Source organism: Symphalangus syndactylus, chromosome 11 (genome assembly GCF_028878055.3).
Source record: "Symphalangus syndactylus isolate Jambi chromosome 11, NHGRI_mSymSyn1-v2.1_pri, whole genome shotgun sequence".
In the NCBI taxonomy this organism is placed as follows: domain Eukaryota; kingdom Metazoa; phylum Chordata; class Mammalia; order Primates; family Hylobatidae; genus Symphalangus; species Symphalangus syndactylus.
Genome location: NC_072433.2, coordinates 37,511,812 through 37,538,761, shown reverse-complemented (window position 1 = coordinate 37,538,761; position 26,950 = coordinate 37,511,812). Strand labels below are relative to the sequence as shown.

The 26,950-nt window shown below is 49.8% G+C and overlaps 1 protein-coding gene across 5 annotated transcripts in view; it reads left to right on the top strand.

Annotated features, from left to right (window-relative positions):
* The window catches only part of GNAO1 (G protein subunit alpha o1), a 169,504-nt gene that overhangs the window by 88,553 nt on the left and 54,001 nt on the right, over positions 1–26,950 (top strand). The window contains exon 5 of one of the 5 annotated variants that reach the window (XM_055233244.2): positions 20,345–20,384. The exons of the other annotated variants lie outside the window; for them this stretch is intronic. Within the exon in view, the coding sequence (XP_055089219.1) occupies positions 20,345–20,384 (40 nt within the window). The remainder of the gene's footprint in view (positions 1–20,344; positions 20,385–26,950) is intronic. 5 annotated transcript variants of the gene reach the window in all.

The window sequence follows — 26,950 nt, the reverse complement described above, 5'->3', positions numbered from 1 at the left end:
GAAGCCTAACAAGACTAGAACCTGTGTGGCCCGGGTCCAGAGCAGAGTCCCGTTTAGATAGGCACAGTATGATCAGGCAAAACAAATCATTCAGAGAATCCCATCCTTCATCCTAAGTCTCTCTAAGAATATGAAAAGGGACCAGAGACAGTTCCCCCTGCTGTTCTCAAACATCCTCTCCTGCCTCCCATGTCTGTCCCACCCCACTCCCTTGAGCTGCCTTACCCCACCGGGTTCTCTGTGGACCCTCTTCTCCACCCCAGCAAGCAAGGCTGGTCCTGTCTCCCCTTCTCTCTCTCACACTAAAGGGGTTCCTGCTCTGCCTCTCCTTCACTCCTCCCTTTTTCTTCATCTCCCTTTCCCGTCCCCTTCTATCTCTCCCTTTCCCACCCTCCCTTTTCCCCTTTCCCTCTGTCCTCCTCCCTCCTTCTCAGTCTCCTTTTCTTTTTTTTTCTTTTTTTTTTTTTTTTTGAGACGGAGTCTCGCTGTGTCACCTGGGCACCCAGGCTGGAGTGCAGTGGCGCGATCTCGGCTCACTGCAAGCTCCGCCTCCCGAGTTCACGCCATTCTCCTGCCTCAGCCTCTCCGAGTAGCTGGGACTACAGGCGCCCGCCACCACGCCCGGCTAATTTTTTGTATTTTTAGTAGAGACGGGGTTTCACCGTGGTCTCGATCTCCTGACCTCGTGATCCACCCGCCTCGGCCTCCCAAAGTGCTGGGATTACAAGCGTGAGCCACCACGCCCGGCCTCAGTCTCCTTTTCCTCCTCCCCTTCCCTCTCTTCCTCCCTTCCTCCTCACTCGAGCTCATTATTATGTAAATTGTCTTCACCTTCTGAGCCAAGCTCTGCCCCTCCTCCTTCCTCTAGCCTTAGCCCAAGGCCTACATCTGCATCACAAAAGCAGAGGGCCTTGTTCTGGCTGAGCTGGCCTAAACTATGACACTGGAAGAAAGGGTTGAGAAGAAACTGAACAATTACAGGATTAGAAGTTTCACTGGACCAGTGGGGGGGATGGGGAAAGCTTTGAACAAGCCTGTGTTAATACAGTTCATCATATACACACATGTATATATAAACATGTAAAATATATGTGTGTATATGTGTACATCCTTGCATATGTTAAATATATTGTAAACAAATGGACTGGTAGCAGTCATGCATTGAACTTGTATGAGGCTTTATTCAGTTGAAAATACTCCAGTTTTCATTTTCTCACTATTTGTGCCTATGCCTGTTTCTCTCAACTATAAACTCCTTAAGGGCTGAGTATAGATCCTATTCCTCTAGCACAATGCCTAACACAGGAAGTATTGGATACTAAGTTTAAACCTCAATTCTACCACCAGCTATATGGCCCTGGGTAAATTATGTAACCTCTCTAAGCCTCAGCGTTTTGGACTGTAAAATAGTAATGATCCTGATACCTCCCTCATTCATATCTGCGGTAAGAGTAAATGAGATAATGCCTGTAGTGTGCATAGGATAGTGCCTGTCACATAGCAACTTTTCAACATGTGTTGGCAATTATTCTCATTATTTGTCTAAAATCATGAATTTTGATAAGGTATTGATGAATTCTACTCACAGCAATCTAGTAAGGAATGGGCAGGGTTTTATCTGCACTTTTCAGGTTAGAAACAGAGGCACAAGGTTCTTAATTGGCCATCCAAGATCATGTTACCAAGCCTGGGTCTGCTCAACCTGTGCCATAAAGCCAAACACCAACACTGAAGTTTACAACAAGACAAAAGACTGCGTTTATCTGCAGGGGGCTGAGCAAGGAGAATCAGGCAGCTCATGCTTAACACCTCACTTCCTCAATGGCCCTACAAGCAAGGGCTTTTAAAGGCAAGGGTACATTTTAGGAAAGCAGAAGCTACAGGCAAAACCGTAAACCTATACATGGAGGTTATACATTGGTTTGGCCCAAAAAAGCAGGATATCTTGTGGGGCAGGCTTTGAGGTCATAGGTAGATCCAGAGATCCTGTGATTTGCAGTTGGTTAAGGAGCAAGCCTTTGTCTAAAACCTTGGGGACAGCCGAAATGAATATTAAGGTCTGGCCTGTAGGTATGAGTCTTTCCAGGCCTCTCAGTAAGAAATTTAGAAGAAAGACCGGCGGTCAGCATTCCGTCCTTAGTTCCCACTCTTCTGAGGTCTACTTGACTGCAATGGGCATTTTCCATCTGGTGGGGGTCCAGGTTTCTGAAAAACAACTCAGGGACATATGTTAAGATGTTATCTTTAGTTTCCATAGGGAACCAAACATCTTGTGGCTCTAACTTACTTGGGTGGCTATTATTTTAAGCTATTACAACCTCCTTGCTTCTCAAGTTGTTCATTTACTTCTCAAGGCTAGCTAGGTGCCTGGAATTTCCCTTGAAGAGACTCAAGATTTTTCCGTTTCCCTGCTTTTTCGGGGTGTGGGGGGCAGCACGCCCCTAACAGGGGGCTCCCTGCTCTATCTCAGTCACCTACCTAAGCAGGATGAAAGATGGGTGCCAGCTGGGATTGCCGCCTATGCTCTTGTTCCACCAGGGGCCTTCACTGGAGCTGTATCCCCTAGAGATAATGGTAGCTCTTTGGGAGGCAGAATCAGATTTCACATTTAGTTTTCAGAATGTCATTGGATCTCCTCTGGTAAAAGAAATCTTGACATTTAAGTCACACAGTAGAGCTCAGGACACTATGTTTTTTAATAGTCATGGAAATATTGTGGTGCCACCTCTACAGTGCAGTGCGGTTCATCTTGTGGTTTGCATGAATTCTGAAACAGATAAAAACAAGGATGCTATCTGGCCTGTGTCTCCCTGAGTCCCCTGGGGCTTAGAGATACTTTAGTGGTAGTTGTTAGATCTGATGGGGGCTGGAGGATGTAATAGATGAAGGCTTCATACTCCCATAGCCCAAACATGAGGCCAGGAAGAGGATGTAGACATGCCCCATGCTGGGTGCTGAGGCTCTCCACCTACAGCAGCCCCGGAGGTCACCTGCCCTGACCCTTTGCCAGCCAGGTGAATAGAGCTTGAAACTGCTCCATTCAAGCCCATCTCATTCTGCTGCTCCATTTTGCAGATGCAACATAGGTTTCATCTGGCCCAAACCGGAAAGAGACTTAACCCAGGGGAATATGTGGCAGATCCAGGACTAGAGTGTTCAGCTTCCTGCATCACGGCTCAGTCCTCTTTCCATCTCAGCAGGCTGCTTCCAGTCACCCAGCCAATTTGGGGACTCATTTTCTTTCATTCAGTTGGTCAATCAATCATTCCACAAATACTTATCACTCAATTACTTATTACTTACAAATGCTTACTTCCTGGGGAAGTGCACAAGATGGCAGGGGTGGGTACAAAGATGCAAAGATCAAGAGGCTCCCGGTCTTGGGCAGAGATGCCAGCCCCAGAATGAGAAGGTAAACGCCTTGGTTTCCAGGGCTTCTCCCAGCTCTGAAATTCCAGCTCTCCAGGGCTCAGTGCAGCATCAGCACTGCTCCCTGATCCAAGGCTGGATCGGGCCACAAGCTCCTGGTTTGAGGGAAAGCATCCACCATCTAAGCCCTGCCACAAGGAGCCTGAGACCCGGCTACTGGTCCTTTGGCCCAGGGTGGCAGCATCAGTGGCTTTCCCTGACCGTCATCTAAAAGGAAGAACCAACTCAAAGGAACTGCAGTTTTCAGTATGGGAAAGAAAGAAGGACTAAAGTGTCAGATTTTTGAAATGTCTCTTAGCTGCTTCTCCCCCTTAGAGTCTTGGGTTTCCTTAGCTAAAAGCGGTGCCCTCCCCACAGCCCCTCCCAGCTGCCCCCCAGCAGCACACTCTACTTCATGGTTGTCTTACCCTTGGGGCCAGACAGCAGGTCTGGAAGAACAGGTCAATCTTGTTCATCATGCCCAGTGCTAGCAGGGGTCAGTGAATCTTGTGCCTGAGTGATTCCATTCATCCAATGAGTGTGTGCTTCCGGGTCAAGTGCTGGCCTGGTACTAGGGATAGCATGGCCTAAACAGGTGTGTCCAGGGAAGAAAGGATGAAAGATGCAGAATATGCTTCTTTCCATGCCTTCCTGATCCCTCCACAGCGTTTGCCATGTGTGCTTCCATTCATGCGTTCCCACAGCGGTGGCTCAGCCTGGAGCAGGCACTCAGCCTCCAGGGCTCCAGCACGTTGGCCCCTGCAGAGGCCCCAGCCAGCACCTAGCTTTCATTTGGCCTGGCCTGCCTTCTCTTCTGTGGTGTGCAGAGTTGAGTGGATGCTCAAGGCTGGGCTGCCATCAGTCTCTATATGTTCATTGTCTGTAGAAAAGAGCATGGAATTTTAAAAAGAAAATTTAAATGAAAGACTTCAACAAACAGTAAACGAGAACTGCAAGCGGTGATGCCTTGCACTTGTGTGCTCTCTTTCTCTCTCTCACACTCCATCCCCGACCCCACCGCCACGGCCCGGCCACCGTAAGCCCTAATTACTCTGCTCTGATGGTGGGAAAATGTTATAACCATGTAAATAAATATTCCTCGGCATCAAGACTGAAGTGGCCCCCACCAATCTTGGATGTCCAGGAGCCACCCCATTGCAGCCCCTCTTCTACCTCCACCCCACCCCTACCTAGCAGCTACACAGGGGGAACTGACAGCCTCCCCTCTGGAGAGGGGCCATTCTGTGTGCATCCTTTGGGCTTGTGGTACCTGTTTCAAGGTGGCAAACCAGCTGCCAAGCAGACTTCAGCCTTAGAAGCCTTAGGCCACAGCAGAGAGGGGCCTGCCTGGCCAGTGCCCTGTATTTTGAGACTCCTGGAATATTGAAAATTGAAGAATTCCCAAAACAAGGTCACAAAATCGTGTTGTATTTTAAATGCATCTACTTAACAAATCAGTACTTTGGGCCTACCACAAATGCAATGAAATATAATTGTGCTCCCTAAAAAGATAATTACAGGATTTATAAAAATATTAATTGACAGTGCAGTGCTGGCCATACGGTCCTGTAGTGGGACACAAGTCAGAGCCCTGTGCTGAGCACTGTAGCTTTCACTGTGAGAGATCTCTCTCCCGACTATGTCTGGGACCTCATTTGGTCCAAGCCCCAGAATTGAGCCCTTTATGGATGTATAATCCCTTTCTGGCCACCAGATATGCCGTGGAGGAGCCTGGGAAACCCGTAAGGTAGATTTTAGAGATTTTAGTTTGCTGAAGGAAGAGGCACCAGGGACTGAGAAAGGGTTAGGTTTGAGGCAGCAGCACCATGTGGGGAAGGCTGTGTGGGGTGGGGACAGCCAAGGTGGTATCTGCCCCTGCCCTGCTGGGAGTGTAGTGTGGGTCACAGTCCCACACATGTGAGATGGAGATGGCTTCCCTAGGAAAACCAGAGCCACTTTCCATCCTCCCGTTACACACACCTGCACACACGCTCATCTGCTTCTGCTTTACTCAGCTCTGTTCCCTCTTCTTTCTTTGCTGGGCAACCAACAGTGGTCTTATGTCACTGCTGAAGCCCCCACTCTGAGTAAGTTAGGACACGTTGATTGCAAATGATGGAAAAAACAACCACACTGGCAAACTGGCTTATTCAAACAAAATAAAACACAAAACAGCCACAAGCCCAGAGAGTCAGAAATTCAGACACACATGTGGGGAGTGGGGGCTTGATCAGCAGCTCAGGGGATGTTCCTGGCTTCCCCCATCTCTCCACTCTGCCCTACTCTGTGGTTTTCACCCTCGACTCCACAGCATCACTCCTGCACCAAGGAGGAAAATGGCTCCAGCAGCTAAGTCATCACTTGTAACCTTGTGTGCATCCTAGGACATCACCAAGCACAAGGTGCATCTGAACAGCCACCAAGTCCTGCGAGTCTCTCTCTCTCTGTCTCTGTCGCCTCTCTCTCTCTGTGTGTGTGTGTGTGTGTGTGTGTTTGTGTGTGTGTGTGTGTGTCTGTCTGTCTGTCTCTCTCTCTCTCATTGCCCCTCCTTGACCGAATCACCATGACGAAGGGGGCTGAGGGGTTCCTGGGACAAGAGTGAATCCCCCAGAGGAAAACCAGAAGCTCCTGAAAAATGAAATAGAATAGGAGGAAATGGGTGCTGGGGAGGCCACCAGCTGCCCACAGATCTCTCCTTGCCATTGGGGCTACCAGCTGTGCTGCCCCATGCAGGAAATGACCATGTCGTAGGGTGGAGGGCCGGCCAAGCTGAGTCCAGTGCAGCAGGACCATGAGATGGCTGAACTTGGCGGCAAGCCAGCACTGCTGCTCCCATGGCATCCTCTCCCCTGAGGTCCCGGGTGGCAGGACACATGGGTGCACAGCCCCCAGCCCACCACTCACCAATGGTCTCGCCTTTCCACTGTGGCCGCAGCAGGGGGCCAGGAAAGAGTGGAAGGTGAAGAGGGGAGATGGGCTGGTAACAGAAGAGGCCTCCACTAGAAGTCAGGTCCTTGGAGCCTGCCCCAGCCAGCAACAGCCTTAGAGCTAGTCAACACCTTGCTTCAGAGCTTTGGAGGCACCACCCCAGAGGGCAGGCAGCAGGAGTCAGAGATGTGACTTTGAATCCTGGCCCTGCCCTCTGCCAGGCAGTGGACTTAGCACTAGTCACCTGACTCACTGACCCTCAGATTCCTCATCTGAAAACTGGAGATCATAATAATACCTACTCACAGGGTTGTTGTGGCTAAAAGAAACGATGCATGTTAACAGCTAAGCAAGGTGCCTGGCACCAAGTAAGTGCTCAGGAAACAGCTACTGCCATTTCCCTCCTCTTGCCCATACCTCACTGCCTGTTAGTGAAGGGCCAGGACAGGAGCCTGGGTGTGACATTTGTTTCAGAACCAGAGCAAAGGGTCGGTGTCAAGGCCTCTTAGCTACTACAGGTCAAAGAGGTGGTGTCATCCCCTCCCAGAATCACCTGTCCTGTCTGATTTCAGGCTGGAAGACAGTATGCCTCAGCACCTGCCCTCTTGGCAGCAGGGAGAGGGGCTGAGAGGCTCCTGCAGGCATCCAGGGATGGTCCAGAGAGAGAGCTTTGCAGGAGTGGAGCTGAGGAGAGCTGTTTCTGACTCAGGGCCCAGCATGGCCTGAGAGAGAAACCCAAAGAGATAGAGACAAGGAGATAGCAGGAGAGATCACAGAGAGGGAGGAGAGTGGCGGACACTGTGTGACTGGGAAACACTGAGATGGTGCACTGCATAGACCGTGCACCAGTGTCCAATGTCAGCGGTACACTCAGCACAGCACCTGTGCAGAGTAAATGCTCCTGAAATGGCTACTACTCCATTCCTTTTCATTAGGGCTGCCTATGGCTCTGTGAATGTCATTCCACAGCCCCTCCAGCCAGACGTGTCTTCTTTCTCCCCTGGATGCCCTCAGCACCTGGCTCTCTCATTCACTCACTGGTTTATTTACTTGAGAAATATGGACGTGGCCTTCTCTGTGCCAGCAGCGTGCTGAGTGCTTTATGCACCATGGTGAACTAATGCAAGCAGGTGTGCTGCTGCCCAGAGCTCAGCTGGCGAGCAGGTGGACAGCCTCAGTGATTCCAGAGAGCAGAGTGTCCTGACAGCGGGCCTGTCCTAGCCTGTGCTGAGGACGGGGTATCTGACAAAGAGCTGAAGGGATTGGTACCGGTGGGGCAAACAAGACTGGGAGGTGGGGAGGAAGAACATTTCAGGCAGGTGGAACAGCCTGTGCAGAGGCTCTGAGGCAGAGACCCATCCCAGCGTAAGGGTCTGAGAGAAGGCCAGTGTGGCTGGAGCCCAGAGGTCGGCGGGGACAATGGCAGGAGATGAGGTGGAAGAAAGAGGCAGGGGCCGGCTTTTTCAGGTGAGAAGAGCTTCCAGGCCATGGAAGGAATTTTGGCTTTGTTCCTGGCTCAGCAGGAAGCCACTGAAGGTTTTAAGCAAGGCACAGACATGGCTTCCCTTAGGAGAGGCTTGCAGTGGCCATGGGGAGAAGGGAGAGATGGGCAGCAAGAGTGGCAGCAGGGAGAGGGGCTGAGAGGCTCCTGCAGGCATCCAGGGATGGTCCAGAGAGAGAGAGCTGGTCCTTGCTCTGGGTCTCTGTCATCCACCCAACATGGAACCCCTGTGGCATGGCACAGAGCATGCCAGACCCTGCAGGTGTCTGTTGAGTAGGTGGAGAGAGGTCCACCGCCCTTAACCAACACAGATGAGCCCCCAGACCCAGAGCATAACAGCAGCCCTGGCCTCCCTGCACCAGGAGTCCTGGGAGAAACCACCTCCAGACTTTATGCATCCAGAGAGCGGCCACCTCCCTCTTGCAGCCCCTGACCACAGCCCTTTCTGGGTATTCTGACCTCTACTCCCTCCATCCCCACTCCAGCATTAGTTTCCTCATCTGTACAGTAGGGCTCAAGTATATATTTACAATGATAAAGTAACCCTGAATGGGGCACCCTTGCAATACACTGCACTTCACCAAACACAGCATGAATGTGTCACTACCACTGGCACCCACAGACCGTTCTTGGCCCAGACGGTGAGCTCGCATCACCCAGGCCAGATCTCTCCCTCCCTCCCGAGCCAGCACAGGAGGAGCTTATTGAGGAGATGTGGATTGGGGGCAGATGTGGGCTGGGAGCATCAGCACCAACAGACTCCCCTTCCCCAGTCTCTCTGGTCTGAGGTCCTAGGGCGCAGTCCTGAAATAGCTCCCTGCCGAATTAGGTAGTTTTCCCAGCTCTGTGGGGGCCCTCCCCCTTCTTTCCCAGCTTTCTGTCTCCCTTCCTCCTTCCTGCTGCACTTGTCATGCCAACCCCACTCCCTGCCTGGTGCCTAGACCAACTGGTTCCCCTGATGATTACTGGCCAAGGAGAGGAAGGGCAGCTCTCCAGGCCCAGGCTGGCTCCCTGGGCAGCAGTCCTTCAGGTGAGAGCACCTGCTGAGGACACAGTCCAGGCTGGGGCTTCATCACTGTTTTTAGTCTGTGGTTATGGACTTGAATGATTAAGTCCTTGACTCCCAGATATTTCCCTCCCCAGGACCAAATCCAAGAGTTATACTCTGCAGCCAGAAGCCTGATGATAAGGTCACAGACTATTGTGTCTTCTCATGGAGAACCACCGTGCACATTTTTGACATGAAGCTCTGTGTGATGCAGTAAAGAGCACAGGCTTTGGTGTCAGACAGGCCCACTGGTAAAAGCTGTCTCCTCATTTTTTAGCTTTGTGACCTCAGGCTGGTTCCTTAATGATCCTAAACCTCAGTTTCTTTATCTGTAAAATGACAATAATACTAGTGTGTATCAGTCAGGATACAGGCTCATCTGCTGTCACAAAGACCCCCAAAATAACAGTGACATGACTAAGACAGAAATGCATTGCCTGAGCAGCCCAGATGTGACACAGGGTTGAGCTCTCTGCCATGTTACTCTGTCACACATGGGGTCTCTGCATCCATTGCAGGTCTAGGATGCCACTCCAGCCATCCCTTCTAGCCAGCAGCAAAGGGAGTAGGGGAAATGGAGGGCTGTCTTTTGCAGAAGGGTGACTGGATTATAGGAGGTTTCCATGGTGTGGGCCAAGAGCTCTCTGAGTTGGGGGAAGAGCTGATGCCAAGCAGTGTTCCACAGGGATGATTGGAAGTCCCCTTACTAGACCTGGTTATGACATATCAGATTTACTTTTTATCCATGGCCCAGCGATTATCCCCAACCCAGAACATCAGAATCTTAGCCCCGTCTGCCCCGGCCACAGAGAGGCGAGCTTCCCTTCACATGACGAGAATCCCCGCCTTGCTGGGCAGCTCCTGGTGGACTGCACCAGGGCTGCGCAGCCTCCCAAGGAGGCTTTGCTGTGTCCAGCAGTCCCCCACCTCCCCAGGGAGGCTTTGCCAACTGTCCGGTGCGTCCCTTCATTGTGTGTCCCCGTCCCTTATAGTCCGTGGCAGCCCTGTGGGAGCTTAACTGCCACAGACTGCTTTCTAAGTAAGCACTTTGCTGTGAACAAGGAATTTTATGCTAGAAGAATCACTGATGCTCTTCTAGCCCAGGATATGGTCGACACGCGTCCCACCCAGGGCTTCACAAGCCTTTGTTTGTTTGTTTGTTTGTTTGTTTCGAGTAATTCTATTAAGTTATATAACCACTGTCTGGAACTTGTTGCTCTCACTCAGGTCGTTCCTTCCACAGAGGGGACACTGAGGCATAATGTGGGACTTGGCTGAGATCATCCTACCAGGTGACAGCAGAAATGGGAAGAGAACCAGCTTCCTGTGTTCTAGGCCAGGGGTTTTCCCACCTGTGTGCCTCTCGCCTGTCCCCACTGAAAGCAAGAACCACGCTCCCAGTTTCCAGAAACTGCTCCAGGTCTGCCTTCCCTGCTCCAGGGTTCCTGTCCCATGCACCCATCAGCATCTGGCCCCCCAAGCAGTCGGAGGGCAGGGCTGCTGTCTTCCGCTTCTCCTGCTGCCACATTTGCCCCACAGCATCCAGCCTGCTGGGGGGCAAATCAGCCTGTCACTGAGAATGAAGCACCCAAGTTTGAGGCCAGGACCTCTTTTTTGCCATCCATCAATTAGAGTGGTTCAGGTTGTTACTGTAAGACTTTCACCCTCACTTGCACTCCACTTGCCTCCAGGAGTGACAGGAAAGGGCAGCACTGGCATCTCTGTGTGCCTGCACCGTTGCAAGCACATTCCTCATGTCAACCCATTTGATCCTCTTCTCTTGCACCTTGGAGGGCACCGTGTTTCTTGGGTTCTATTATTTACACATGAGAAAAGTTCAGGGAAGGGACTAGCCCAAGGTCACACCACTCATAAGTGGTGGAGCTGAGCTCAAACCCAAGCAATTCAGCTTCAGAGTGGATTTTAACCAGGGGTCCACAACCCCTGGGCCACAGACCAGTACCAGTCTGTGGCCTGTTAGGAACTGGGCCACACAGTGGGCGGTGAGCAGTGGGCCAGTGAGCAAAGCTTCATCTGCTTTTACAGCCACTCCCCATTGCTCACATTACTGCCTGAGCTCTGCCTCCAGTCAGATCAGCAGGCATTAGATTCTCATAGGAGCGTGAACCCTATTGTGAACTGTGCATGCAAGGGATCTAGGTTGTGCACTCTTTATGAGAATCTAATGCCTGATGATCTGTCACTGTCTCCACCCCCAGATGGGACTGTCTAGTTGCAGGAAAACAAACTCAGAGCTCCCACTGATTCTACGTCATGGTGAGTTGTATAATTATTTCATTATATATTACAATGTAATAGTAATAGAAATAAAGTGCACAATAAATGTAATGGGCTTGAATCATCCCCAAACCATCCCCCATTCCCAGTCTGTGGAAAAATTGTCTTCCATGAAACTGGTCCCTGGTGCCAAAAAGGTTGGGGACCGCTGCTTTTAACCCACCCAACGAGGATGCACACCCACATCATCCACCTCAACTTTCCTACCATGAAAATCACTGGGAGCCACAGCCTTGGACCAGGCACCGAGCCTAGCACATAGTTGATAGCCGGTGAGTACTGAGAAACCAGGAAGAGGGCAGCCTCAGCCAGCCATCAGAGTGACTCTGGCATCAGCTGTGCCTGCGGCTGGCTGGCCACGCCATGGTCACGACCTGCTGGCAGTCAGGGCCGAGGTGCCTCTGAGCAATGGAGGCCTCATCTGCTCCAGTTGAGGCTGATTTTACTACCTTGGCTGGCTCATGGAATCTCACCAGCCACCAGGATAGAAGGGTGAAAAGACTGCTCCCAAGTGTCCCCATATGGGGCACACCAGGAAGTAAGACCAGAGCACATACTTGGGCTTCTGGCTGTAGAAGTTCCCAAGCTATATAAGGAGAGGAGAATCAGGCCTGGCCTCTAAAAGGAGGCTGCTTCCTCCTGGGGAAAAGTCAGGGGAGGTGGGAAAATGCAGCCTTCACAGCCCTGTGTCATAAGCCACTCAGCCCTGATAGCAAGAGTGGCCAGCATGGAGGCCATTCTTCCCTTTGCATGACTTTCTGGTCTCTGGAGAGTCAGGAGCTCAGGTAGCCTGGGGTCCCCTGGAACTCAGCAGCAGGGATGGTGGAGGGCAGGGTCTTTGTCATGAACTGGAAGCATACCAGGCCTTCACTTAGAACACTGACCCCTCACAGAAAGACCAGCCCCCAGGCCCTGCCTCGGCTGGCAGGGTGACCTCAGGCCCATCCCTTACCCTACAGGGTCTCCATTTTTTCATCCATTAGATCTGAGGAACGACATCTAAGATTGCCCCTCCCCCACTCTACCTCCTTTTTAGTTCTATAAATTCTCCTGGCAGAACTTAATTGCTAAGTTTAGGTGATTGCCAAGCACAAGGTTCTTCCTTTGTATCCAAAAAAGAGAGAAGGAAAAAAAAAGAGAGAAAAAAACACAGTTTCAAAGTTAGGGCACCTGTGTTCAGCTGAAGATTGACTTTCTCTTAAGGAGGGAGTTGATGTTCCCACAGCCACTGGGCTGTTAGCAGCAAAAGCAGCCCAGCAGGAGGGGCAGCCTTGGCGAGCCCCCAGTGCAGGCCACTTGCCCCACAGTATCCAGTGCACTGGGGGGCAGATCAGCCTGTCACTGAGAATGAAGCACTCAAGTTTGGGGCCGGGACCTCTTTTTTGCCATCCATCAATGAGAGTGGTTCAGGGTTGTCTCTCTAAGACGGGAGTATAGCCCGGGGCTGGGGACTGTAGAAATGGGCATGGTCCCCACCCAGTGGAGATGGGGACACCAGTGTGGACTGGCCCACGTGAGCCATGGAGCCATTGGGGTGAAGCCACTAAGTCAGGCAGAAAAACACTGTCAAGTGTTAGCACCGCAGCATCTGTGTCAAGGGTAACCATGTCTCAGGGACACAGGAGATGAGCGGCCCCGTGCAAAGCTGTCAGTTTTAGTCTGATCAGTCCAGAAGGCTCCCGGTGTGGGGAAAGGAAGGATGGATTTCAGTAGCAGCTTGCTAGATGAGGATGAGATGGCAGAGCATACGGCGCAGGCTTGAGGAGGGGGTACGGAGGCCAGGGAGGCCTTTGGGCAGCTGGCTGACAGCACTGTTACAAACATTTTGCACACATTTTATTGATTGGCCCACTCCTCAAACCCAGAGCACATAGGCAAGTGTCCCATGGTACCATTGGGGTACCTGGAACCCAGAGCAGTGGGGAATGTCCCTGCCCCAGTCCCCCAAACAATTGCACCAGCTTCTCCAGCTTCCCACTGCCTCTCCTGCCTCCCACCCCATAATCTGCTCCACACAACAGCCAAAGTGAGCTTTTAAAAATGCATATCTAATCCCCTGCTTAAAAGCGCTCAGTGGCATCTTTGCTCTCAGGATAAAGCCAGCCTTATCTCCTGTAGCTCCTGCCACAGGCTCTGCTGCTGACTCTTTAAATGCCATGACCTCCTGGCCTCAGGGCTTTTTAGTGAGTTATCTCCTCCATAGGGGACTTCTCCACCACTGCTCCCCTCCCCCAGGCCTGGGTTCCACCATCACCTCCCCTCCCTTGGAAGCCTTTCCTGACTCTCCAAATAGGCTGGGCCTCTTGTCCTAACTCTCAGACCGCTGGTGTGTGTGCTCACCTGAGTATTTGATCAGTGTTTGTGCTCCCCGACCCAACAAGGCTGTAAGGGACGGGGGCCGGTCCTATATGACTTCAGTTGGAGTCAGTCTCCAGCACCCAGCACAGTGCCTGGCCCAGAATTGGTGGGTGCTCTATTAAAGTCTGCAGCTAGTCCGTGGTAGAGCTGTTCTTGATCCCAGATGTTTGAGCACCTGGCCCATTGCTTTCTGTATGGCCCGCTGTAAAATCAGAGCAGGTAGTTAAAATCAGATCCTAGAGACCCAGAATGAGTTTGGAACCTGAGTTCTAGAACCCGCTTTTTCATAGGCCCTCTTGCAGGCCTCAGTTTTTTCACCTGCTGAATTGAAACCACATCTGCCCACGCACTGTGCAGGAAGCAAGGAGTAGGGGTCACACACGTGAGGCATGTGAGAGGCGGTGCCTCCTGAAAGCTGGCTCTGTGCATCCACTCCTGGAACCTGGCCCCTCTCCAGGCAAGGCACAGAGGCAAGCACCTCCAAAAGAAACCCTATACCCATTAGCGTTCCCTCCCTACCCCTCTGCTGGCAACCACTAATCTGCTCTCTGTCTCTATGGATTTGTCTATTCTGGACATTTTATATAAATGGAATCATACACTATGTACTCTTTTGCATCTTGCTTCTTTCACTTGGCATAATGTTTTCAAGGTTTTTCCGTGTTGTAGCTGAATCACATTTCATTGTATGGATATGCCAAATTTCATTCATCCATTCTTCCTTTGATGGACATTGAGGTTGTTTCCACCTTTTGGCTACTATGAATAATGCTGCTATGAACATTCATGTACAAGTTTTGTACAGACTCACGTTTTCATTTCTCTTAGGTACATAACTAGGGGCGAAACTGATGGTTCATAAGGTAGTTCCATGTTTGACTTTCTGAGGAACTGTCAAACTGTTTTCCAAAGTGGCTGCACCGTCTTACATTCCCATCTTCCACATATGGAGGTTCCAGTGTCTCCCCATACTCACTAATACGTGTTATTGTTCATCGTTTTTATTATAGCCATCCTCTTGGCTATAACTCATTGTGGTTTTCATTTGCATTTCCCCAGTGATTAATGATATTGAGCATCTTTTCATGTGCTTTCGGCCATTTGTGTATTTTCTTCAGAGAAATGTCTATTCAGAATTAGCCCATCTCTAAATGGGGTTATTTGTCTTATGGTTAAGTTGTAAGAGTCCTTTATTCTGGATACGAGTCCTTTATTAGATATGCGATTTGCAAATATTTTCTTCCCTTCTATGCATTATCTTTCGAATTTTATGATGGTGCCCTTTGAAGTCTCACCTCATTCTGCTCTTGCCTCTGCCCCCTTGCCAGAGTCCCTCACTCCTCCAGACCTACTCATCTGTCTCTGTTCCTTTATGCTGCTGCAACAAAATACCTTGGAATGGGTAATTTAGAAACAACAGAAATGAATTGCCCACATTTCTGGAGAATGAGAAATCCAACATCAAGATACCAGCAGATTTGATGTCTGGTAAGGGTTTCTTCTCTGCTCCATAGATGGTGCCCTATCACCGCATCCTCAGGTGGCAGAAGGGACAAAAGGCTCCCTCAAGCCTGTTTATAAGGGCACTGATCTCATTCGAGATGGCAAGGCTCTTATGATCTAATCTCCTCCCAAAGGCCCCACCTCTTAATATCATTGCCTTGGGGATTAGGTTTTGAGCATGCGAATTCTGGACGGACACAGATATTCTGACCATAGCACCATTGCCTGCCCTGCCTTCGGGACTTGCACTCTTTTGGAGCTGAAGGAACTGGCTCTTTCTTGCTCCACATTCCCCACCAGCATTCCCCAGCAGGCTCTTGCCCAGCAGGCAATCTGAACTGCACCCAGGCTGCAGTCATCCCTGAGTTTGGGGGCTTCTAAGGCTGTGTGCTGAGTTGTGCCTGCAGCCGGAGGAGCCTACCATTCACTGAGCATCCCCCTGTGCCCATGTGCTAGATGCCTCGCAGGCATGGATATATCCCACTGCATCCCCAGAACAATCTCAAAAGATACTGGTATTTTTCTACCCTGTGGATAAAATGGAGTCAGAATTTAAATTTGGATTTTTTTTTTTAAGACAAGGTCTAGCTTTATCACCCAGGCTGGAGTATGATGGCGTGATCTTGGCTTACTGCAACCTCTGCCTCCCAGGCTCAAACCATCCTCCCATCTCAGTCTCCTAAGTAGCTGGGACTACAGGCACACATCACCATACCCAGCTAACTTTTGTATTTTTTGTAGAGATAGGGTTACTTTGTGTTGCCCAGGCTGGTCTCGAACTCGTGAGCTCAAGTGATCCACCCACCTAAGCCTCCCAAAGTGCTGGGATTACAGGCATGAGCCACTATGCCTGGCCAAATTTAGAATTTAAAATGGAGCTGTTCACTGTCTTCCTACACAGCATGTTCACGGCTTATGAGCTGCACGTTCAGCTCTGCTGTCCTGTTTGATAATCGCCTACTCTGAAAAGGACTCAGTATTTAAAAATACTGGAGAAAGTATTAATATCTCCCTAGGTATAAGCCCTAGTATGGCAGCAACAGAAGTTTCTTGACACTCTGGAAAATGCCCAACTCCACCTGCTGTAACCAGCAGGCCCGAAATCTCAAGGCCTCAACATAGTGAACGTTAGTTCCTTGCTCCCACCACAGTCTAATGTGGAAGTGCTGGGGGTTGCCCTGTCCCATGAAGGCCCGAGCCAACTCCCCTGTGGTCAGTGGTTCAGCCTCAGCTGAGGGTCTTCTGCTGGACTCCTGGTATCAGGCCAATGGACTGGGGAAGGTCACAAGGGAAGTTTTTGGGGCCGGGCCAGAACTTGGTCCCTGGTCACACCTAACTACAGGGATGTCTGTGAAATGCCTAGCTGTGACCTCAGGAAGAAGAGATGAAATACTTTTGTCAATAGGTAGCCAGTCTCTGGCATAGTGCTCAGGTGTGAATTTTAGCCAAACTGCTGCCAACTGGAAGCAGCACCTCTGCTGGGGTGACAGGTCCATTTTCTTGGCTCTGTTGGCTGTTTTCTGCTCCTCACTTAGGCCCAGCTGAGCAGTTCAACAGCTTTGCTTCTCTGTGACATGACAGAGCCCACCTGAAAATTCATTTCTTGGTGGCTATGGTGGTGGCTTCTCACCCTGTCTCCTGTCCCAGCTCTAAAAATGGATTCACCCTGTCTCCTGTCCCAGCTCTAAAAATGGATTGCCCTTCTGATAGGAACACGCATGACATCTCTGGAACATGAGTCCCATGTTCTGTGTGCAGACTGTGTGCCAGCAGCTTCTCCCGTGTGATGTCAGTGTTTCCCTGGCATGGCACACATACTTTGGTGGAATATGAGACTAAATGGTACATGGATAAACCTTTTATTCCTACTTTTGTAGTTGCATATCAGTTTTAATATGTACTTGAAAAAAGATCACATAACATATCAAACCCATAATTTCATATCTATGACTGAAAATGAGGCTAATTTCAGAGCTGTCCTGATATCGGGTGGGGGAAAGCGATGAATGAATGACTGGGTTGGCCGGGCGCGGTGGCTCAAGCCTGTAATCCCAGCACTTTGGGAGGCCGAGGCGGGCGGATCACGAGGTCAGGAGATCGAGACCATCCTGGCTAACACGGTGAAACCCCGTCTCTACTAAAAAAAAATACAAAAAATTAGCCGGGTGTGTTGGCGGGCGCCTGTAGTCCCAGCTACTCGGGAGGCTGAGGCAGGAGAATGGCGTGAACCCGGGAGCCGGAGCTTGCAGTGAGCCGAGATTGCGCCACTGCACTCCAGCCTGGGCAACAGAGCGAGACTCCGTCTCAAAAAAAAAAAAAAAAGAATGACTGGGTTTGGGAACATTGCCTGGGGTGAAAAGGCTCAGATGCCCAACCGCCTCGCCGGACTTGCTAGTGGGTGACCTTTCTGCACCTTTCCTCCTCTGTAGCATGTTCCCACATGAACATAGGGTATAGGAAGGTTGGTGTGTCAAGTGATTAACAGCAGTACCTGGCACATATTTCATGCTTAGTAGGTGATAGGTCCTAATGTTGTTAGGAAACACCAAGTCATATCACTTAACTGTGCCAACAGTGTTGAGACAGGGTTATTACTATACTTTATAGATGAGCTAAGAAAGGTTAAGTCACTTACACAACTGGCAGCAGAGCCATGCGCTGACCCCGAGTGTGCCTGACTCCTACCTAGGCCAGGCTCTGCGAGGGGAGTTTACTTGCAATCCTGGCTCTGGCACTAACTTAGGAGGACACTGCAGGCAGGCCCCGTCGCTCTCTGGGCTTCAAGCTTCCCATAGGCGGGATAGAGGACCAGCATAACTCTTTGTGCAGGATAAATCTCACAGAATGTGGGGGCTGCTCTCTTTGCTCCAACCACAGCAGAAGCCTTTGCTTTTAAAAAAAAAAAAAAAAAAGTGGACTGGGTGTGAGCTAGGTGTCTGCATGCAATGCGCCTCCCAGATCCTCTGCCTGCCTCTGGATTCTTTCTGCTGCCTCTCTCGTCACACTTCTTTATGACCAAGCTTCCAACCTACCCCAAGTGTAAACCATCATTTGTTTGTCTGTCATCTGGTGATGGACATTTCACTTGTTTCCATTCTGGGACTCTTAAGAATAACGCTGCCAGAACATTGATGTACAAGTTTTTGTGTGGACATATGTTTTCATTTCTTGTGGTAACTACCCAGGAATAGAATTGCTGGGTCATGTTGGGAGGATATGTTAAGTGCATAAGAAACTTCCAAACTACTTCCCCAAGTGGTGGTACTGTTGAAAATTCTACCAGCAACGTATAAGGGTTCCTGTTGTCCTGCACACTCGCTGACATTTGGATTGCCAGCCCTTTTCATTAGCTGCTCAAGTTTGTGCACAGTGGTATTTCACTGTGGTTTTAATCTGCCTTTCCATGGTGACTAATAATATTTGGTACCTTTTAACATACTTTTGGGCCATGAGTATATCTTCTCTTGTAAAGTAACTGTTCATGTCTTTTATTCTTCCCTTTTATTGGGTTGTTTGTCTTCTTATTAATGAGTTTTAAGATTTTTTTAATATCCCTGATACAAGTTCCTTGTCAGTTATTTATACTGTTTCATATTTTCCTCCAGTCTTTGGCTTGCCTTTACAATTAGCATTTTTAAATGGATTGTTTAATGAATGTTGATTTGTCTACCCTCCAGCTACCACATCTAGTCCATACCTCCCTTTCCAGCATTGGGAGCCCTTTGCTAGTTATTTCTGTGTGGCTGTGAGAGGTTTTCGTCTGCAGATAAAGAAGTGGTAATGGCATCAGAGGTTGAACTTATGGACTCTGGGGTCAGACAGTCCTGGGTCCAAGTCCCGGCTCCGTGGCTCACAGATGGGCAGGTCCTTCTCGTCTGCTCTCTGAGCCTTGCTTTTCTGGTGTGTAATATGAGGATAATAAGTCACCTACCTCCTTCTGCTGTTGGGAAGATTAAATGAGATGATGATCTCAGGGTCCTAGCACCTATCAAGGGCACACAAAGGCTGGGCTGTACCTGTTAGCACTCCTGTTGCTAAGGCGCGCTAGCACCCCAGGCCCAGCCCATGTGAAACCACTCCACACAAAGCAGGCTTCTTCTCCCTTCTATCTTCAAATCGAAAGCACCTCCTTTGTCCCAGTTATCCAAGCAGAGACCCTGGACTCCTCCTTCCCCTCCATGTCTCGCTTCCTGTTCCAGAATGGCTCTTGAATCAGCACTTCCTCTCGCTGCCCAGGCCACTACCCCAGTGAGGCAGCCTTCCCTCTTCCCGGTGTTCCTACGGTGCTCCTTACCAAGGTGGTCTCCCTGCCTCTGCCTCCCAATATTCCACCCTGCTTGCCACTGACACTGTTGTCAAAGGCTTCCTTTCTGAATCAGAAACCCGGGGCTCCTGGGTGGGTGTTTGGGGGAGACCACCTTACACAGGCAAGGCTTGGCTGTCACTGGCGTCTTCCTTGGTTATAAATAACAGGCTCTATTCTTAGCCAAACAGCAGTTAATTATCTTCCCATACCTTCCAGAGCCTCTATTAGGGACCTTGGCCGTCTTTACTGGAGACAGGCCATTCCTTGGCCTTTGGCAGGACCCATTCCTTTGATACGTGATCAGAAAATTCAATTATAAAGCCAATTACTGATTTCCTGAGCTTTACAAGGGAGACTGGAAAGTTTGATTAAGTTTGAATTTGTGTTTGGCTGATTGCCAGCCAAAGCCGAATGGGCTTGTGGGAGATTTCTCTTGCTGATTCTGTTCCTGTTTTGTGGCAGCGCTCTTGGGGTGGAGGCAGGCACACTGGTGTTGTGTTGTGGGTTTTTTACCCCCCCATTACTTGCTGAATGGCTGTTCCTCTGTTGTGATGCATGAGATGTAAATCCCCCAAAGACCGGTTGCCAGAGCGATGGGCTGGAATTGAGCTCAGCTAAACAAAGTCCTTCAGCTTTGAAGGGAGAAGCGCTTGTTTCCCATGTGGTGTTGAGTTATAGTGGCCCTCAACAAGGCTGCATTCAAGGATGCCTGCATGAACAGGCATGCAAAGGGGGTCGCTGAGCCTGCTGGAGGATCTTCAGCAACGTGTCTGGGCTCTAACTGCCTTTAGGACCTACCCAGGGGGACACACAGATGCTGAGGCTGAGGATCAAGGCTATTCAGGGTACCTCTGCCCAGCTGGTCACCCTCACCCTAGAAACTGCAGGACTGGCCTTCAACCAGTGACAGCCTGCTGGGCTCCAACTAGAGCCCAGCACAGGTGGGGACTGAAAAGTAACCCTTTGTCTCTAGCCAAAGCACTTGCTTTTTCAGATACTTCTGGGAAACCAAACAGACTCCGTGATGGGACCAGGTTGGAGTTCCGGGTCAGAATCTGAGTTGGTTCTGGAGACCCAAGTTCCTTCCCTAGCAATAAAATGAGAGAATCCCAGTTCTCTGGAAGCTGTAGCCATCCCAGAACTCTTCCTACAAGGTATACATTATTCAGGAGAGATGGTGGGGCCCCACTTCAAAGCATCTCCCTCATGCCTAAAATCTCCCAGTTAGAGCCCTTTGGGTGTTAAAGGTTTTTAGGTCTCTAAGAATCCTGGTTAAAGTACTAATACTCCTGGAAGGAGAAGCGTCTACCAGTAGGGATTAGCCATCAGCTAACTGAGAAAACTGCCCTTTGGGAGTAGGACACGGGATTCCCTGTACCCAGGGTGGGGTCAGATAAACTCCACCTGCCTCCCAGCTTGCTTGAGGCCAGATCAAAATGTGACCTCTTGCACCAGAAACATTCGTATCTCTAACATTCGTATCTGGTGTGATGTACCAGAGCTCACAGAGCACTCACGCCCTGCCCTGTACCCTCATCCGCGCAGCAAGCTCATGAGCTGGCACCACCTTGACCCCCGGTTGCAGATAAGGAAGCCAAGGCTCAGAGAGGCCAACCACCTTGCCCAGCATCACACATCTGGGGAGTACAGATTTTGGACTCAGACCTTGGATTTCTAAATCCAAACCCAAGTCTGTTTCCTGTGCGCACAGCCACCTACCCAGTGGATGCCATGGACACTGCGCACCTGTTTTATCTAACTGGTGTGCATGTGTGTGTGTGTGTTTGTGCGTATGTTTAAAAGGTGGGAATTTTTTGTTAAGTTTGAATTTCAGTTATTTTCTTTTCTTTTTTAAATAAAAGTGTTATAGCTTCCTGATGGAGTTGTAATTAGGAAATTCTGGGTTAGTCACCTAGGCAGAATTGAAAAATAACCAGGCATTGCTGGATGGAGTACTTTTTCCCCTCCTTAGAAATTCAAGTTTTGTCAAACTGGGGAGGAGGGAGTTGTGAAGATGGAAAAATGTGTGCCGCTGGGCTGGGTCAGGGAGTGTGTATTCTCTTCTTTATGTAGAACTAGACGATTAAAAAAATAGTTATCGAGTGGGAGTGCTGGCTCATGCCCATAATCCCAGCACTCTGGGAGGCAAAGGTGGGTGGATCACTTGAGCCCAGGAGTTTAAGACCAGCCTGGGAGACATAGCAAGACCCTGTCTCTATAAAATAAAAATAAAAAATTATCCAGCCATGGTGGTGCGTGCCTGTGGTCGCAGCTACTTGGGAGGCTGAGGTGGGAGGATCACTTGAGCCCAGGAGGTCGAGGCTACAGTAAGCCATGTTCACGCCACTGCACTCCAGCCTGGGCAACAGGGCGAGACCCTGTCTCAAAAAATAAAATAAAATAGTTATCTTTGTGTAGGATGATCTTCTGTATGTGCAGACATGAGGCAGCCTGTGAAAGATGGTAAGGAAACAGGTGAAGAGGAACCCTGGCTGGGTCCTAGGCTTTGGCAGGAAGAGGATGCAAGCCCCAGATGCGGGTTAAGGGCTCTCAAACCAGGTGCATGCAGAGACTCCATTGTCACCTTCCTTCCAGCTTGCACTTACTGATCAGCGACAGTGATGATGACAAGGGCAGTAACAACTACCCCCACACATGGGGCATATATGCCAGGCTCTGAGACACTCTGTCATTTCTGTGTTACCCTGACAGTCTTCATTTTAATAGTGATATGCTTATTTTAATAAGAATCCGAAACATAGCCCATCTAGCTCATGACTGCCCAGACATTAGAATGGGGCCAAAGTATGGGTTTAACTTTTTTAAAAAAATGAGTTAATTAGGCCAGGCGCGGTGGCTCACGCCTGTAATCCCAGCACTTTGGGAGGCCGAAGTGGCCGGATCACGAGGTCAGGAGATCGAGACCATCCTGGCTAACACAGTGAAACCGCGTCTCTACTAAAAAATACAAAAAAATTAGCCGGGCGTGGTGGCGGGTGCCTGTAGTCCCAGCTACTTGGGAGGCTGAGGCAGGAGAATAGTGTGAACCCAGGAGGCGGAGCTTGCAGTGAGCTGAGATCACGCCACTGCGCTCCATCCTGGGTGACAGAGTGAGACTCCGTCTCAAAAAAAAAAAAAAGTGAGTTAATTAAATGAAACATATGAATATAAGGATGGGGTATCATGTGGACTGGGCAGAAATTGTGAAAAACAAGACAGAAAGGTCTTAAGTTTGGGAAGGCTTGCCTCATCCATATGAGCAGGTAAAATGATTAACCTCATTTTACAGATCAGGAAACCGAGGCTCAGAAAGGTTGAGTAACTTGCCTACAGTCACACAGCTGATAGATGGCAGAGCCAGCAACAAGACCCAGGCTTGCCTAACTCCAAAGGCAAGGCTTGGGGCTGCCATTCAGGTGAACATTCCTACCTTCACTCTCCAGATGAAGCCCTCAGCGCTCGGTTAGCTAGCCTTCCTGGGGCTGTCCAACCCTGGAGAGAGAAGGCCCTTCTCACTCCTTTCTGAAGCATGAACAGAGGCAGATCCCACTGTAGGGAGGTAGGGCCCTGGGGCCTGCTTCGTCTGATCTGCTGCGTCTAACTCTCTGAAATAAAAGCCTTTTCAGAATGGGCCTGGCATGAGGCTGCATGTGACTGGCAGGGCTGTGACTGCCAAGGGCTTCACTGTGCTTCCTCGCCCTTGCCCCAGCCCCACCCAGCCGGAGGCAGCCGCCACCTTCCTTTCTTGCCTGGTCTCTCTTAGCTCTTCCTTTCTTTCTTTTTTGTCTCTGAATCATTTTTTCCAATAAGCTGTTGATTGTCTGTTAAATAATTCTGTGAATGATTTCTAAAAGCCTCCTGATCACTGAAACCTCAGAGTTGGAAACACATTTGTATTTATGTGGAACTGAGCTTTCAGAACATTATTAAATTTGCATGGGGAGCTAGCAGAGTAGCCACTTCCACACAATCCAGATAATGAGGAAGCAGCATCTTCAGCAGGATGGAAATATTTCCACAAGCCGCCCTGCCTGGCTTATTACTCTACTGGGAGAAATCAGCACAGTCTACCTGGGGGTCTGGAGGCAGCATTGATCCAGACAATCTGAACAAATGCTGTGGCTTAGAAACCACTCAGATGCTTGTGTTTTATAATTGGCCAGCTTCCTAACCTGGGATTCTGGAGCTGCCACCTCAGAAATGAAAGGCAGATTGGGGTGTGTGTGTGTGTGTGTGTGTGCGCGCACACATGTGCATGCGAATGTGTGTGTGTCTGTGTCAAAGTGTAGGGATGTGTAGTTCCTGTGGGTAGTTTAATGTGTGCATGAGTATATGCCTTCTCTAAGGAGAGAGGCTGTAGCTTTTGTCCCATCTCAAAAGGGCCACTTGCACTAATGACCTACTATGTACCAGGTGTGTAAGCTGCTAGCTGAGGCCTCTGAGCAGGATAATTCTCATAGAATTTAGAGTTGAGAAAAGAGAAACAAACAGGAAAGGCTGTAGATAGTGGTCAGGCGGTACAGAGAATTTAAATAAATGGGTGGCTTCTCTCAGTCAAAATGGTACCAGCTGGCCCCTAGCTGCAGCTCACTGTGGCCAACTGTGTGACATAGTAACAGTTAACCTCCACTGACTGGTCACCATGCTCTAGGCACTGTCTTAAGTGGCTTGTATTCATTCCTTTAATCCTCATAACACCCTGAGAAGTTGGGACTATTTAAACAGATTAGAATGCTAAGGTTTTGTAAGGTCACACAGAGAGCGAGTGACAGAGTCAAGACTGAATCTGGGGTTACTCACCTCCAAATGCTTCCCTGGGTAAAATACTGGCCTCTCCAGACTTTATTTTTCTCATCTTTAAAATGGGTTGATTCTTATTTGGCCTGTCCCTGACAAAAAAAATAATATTTTTAAAAATATAAACTTTTACACAAATCGATCTGAAAATCATCATCCTGCTCCCACTTGGCTCTGGTGCCCTTGATGGAGCTGAAGTCTGTCTGGGTGGTTCCTGAGTTTTCTTAGATTCCTTCAGGGCTGCCAGTTGAACCACTAATGTGTGGAGTTTTACTTAAGCCTCATTTTATAAATCAGACCATTTGACTTGTCTCCCACTAACTTGCCAGAGTTCCAGCGAGCAAGTTTTAGTTCCAGAAGCCAGATGCTTGCCACTGCCGGCTCCCTGAGGTGGGCATTCTCACCAGCCCATTCCCTACTGAGCGGCCACAGGCCCATCTCCCAGCCTAGGGCAAGGCCACGTTTCCTCAGACCTCTGAGAGCTCTGAAGTCAGCCTGTGTGGCCGGGGTGGATACAGGCCAGCTGATGTGGACAGAGGATACTGGTGAACAATAAAAATAACAGATAGCCATGGCAGTCAAGTAAACAGAGTTTGGGCTTACGCCAACAATACAATTGATGGGGTGAGTTTGACCTTTTTTTGTTTCAAGCCCTACCAAGAATGCTAGTGGACTGTGTAACATACCTCAGTCAAAACAAAAGTGATTTGGATTTGCTTTTGAGGGTCAAAGAAAGGCCTTACTTACAGAAGGGGTGTGGGGGAGCTGGAAGCACAGACTTCGGGGGTCAGAAAGATCTAGACTCAAACCCCAGCTCTTGCTTCCAGCTCTGTGCCCTGGGCCCCCTTTTTCCTCTGACTTGCTCTCAGTGATTTCTTCAGGGCATGAAGAGGCTGCAAGAAGGGCTTTCTCTGTTCACCCTCTAGGCGCTTACCAAAGAAGCTTGGCATTTTTCCATTATTTTTATGTATGTGCATGTGTGTGGAGGGAGATTGGGTTTTTTTAATTTTTTGGTTGCATTTTTTTGTTTTGTTTTGGTGAGTTCTTCTTCACCAAAACCCTGACGTGTGCTTGTTTTATTGTGCTTCTCTTCCCAGTGGAACACAGCTAAACCATTCTGCCCGGCAGAGTGGCTCAGTCAGAGTGCCAGATGTGGGTGATTAATAAGCTCTAGTGGCTGTCATGTTGAATTGTTACTATTGTCACTGAGTATGCCAAGCACCTGACTGCACTAACTCGTTTAGAACTCAGCCGTCTGTGAGGTGCACGCTGTTACCATCCCCAATTTACAGACGAAGATACTGAGACCCTAATAGGCCTGCTCCCAAATGACTGCTCACAGTGTTACTCCCTTGATGTGGAGGTGTGGGCAGAAAGTCCTGGGGCTCTGAACACCCCCGCCCAGGGGTCCTGCCTGTGGGTCATCCAGCAGCAGCACCTCTGTCCAGTCTCACACTGATGTGAACAGTCTTCTCTGATCTGCAGCTCACAACCTACTTCCAGCCCCACTGTCACCCTCTGCCTACTTGTGTGCTGTGTTCAGTTCTCAGGGACCCCAGAACCAGCCCAAGCAGACTAAGGTTCCCTGGGTTCTAGAATCTTGATAACTCAAACCACTGGCCTCTCCCTGAAGGGTTTTGACACGCCCCCCCACCACCCACCTCCTCCCTAGCCTCTGCTTCCCAGCCAGCCCTACCTCCTTTCCAGGATCTACCAGTTAAACCACCAGTGACCCTGGAACAGTGAGCTATCCCTGCCTCTCTGTGCCTCAGTTTCCCAATTTGTATGATGAGGGATCATAGACAGCAGCAGTTCTATGGGCCCCTCCAGCTCAGACATTTTCCAAACCCCCATCATCTCTCATTTGACAACTGCAGTGGCCTCCTTAGAGTGCTCCCCGGAGCCACTCTTCCAGGCCTCCCAGCCCCATCTGGCTATACACAGCAGCCAGCATGAGCTTTTGAAACAATATTATTTCGTTTCCTGCCTTTAAAACCCTCCGTGACTTCCCACCACACATAGAATAAAAGCCAAACTCCTTCCCATGGCCAACAGTGTCCTACATGACTGGGGGTCATGCCCGGGCTGCCCCTCCTCAGAAGGTGCTTTGAACACAGCCAGCCTGCCAGCCCCTGGCTGCTAGGAGCTGCTGCCGTGTTGCCGATACCATCACTGTGTGTATTGATTTCTCACACAACTGGTGTCCTTAACTTCATATTTATGGCTTGCCCTGACATTCCCCTTTTCTTACATGTTCCAAATTATTAAAAACAGCTGCTTTATAATTCATTGAGCGAATCACAGAAAAACTCTTTTTTTTCTGTCTATAAATAATTCCACTGTAACTTTTCTGGGAGGGTAAAATGCTGTGACAAGGAACCAGAACACACCTGGCATCTGCTGTCTCCTCCCCAGTCTGGATTTGAATTCATCTGAACCATCTCTGGGTTCTCTCCCCAGCCTGAAACGGGACCTCCACGCTCAGCCGACGTGGGGTTGGTGGAGAAAGGTCACAGGAGTCCTGAGCAGCTTTTGACTGCTTGTTCTGCCTGCCTGTGGACTGCTTCCCATGATTTCACCACTGCCTTTTGTATGCTGAGCTCTGTGCCCTGTCCCATGCTGGGGTGGGGTGTGCCAGGGGAAGACATCACTCCTGCCCCAGAGGAATGACAGTCTTGTTTTCCAGATGGACACTTGGAGACCCAAGCAACCAAGTGGTGTGATGCCGAGCTCAGGGTGGGGTCAGAGGAGAGCCCCGTGTGGAGGCTGGCGGGCAGCCTTCCCACAGCAAGACCTCCACCAG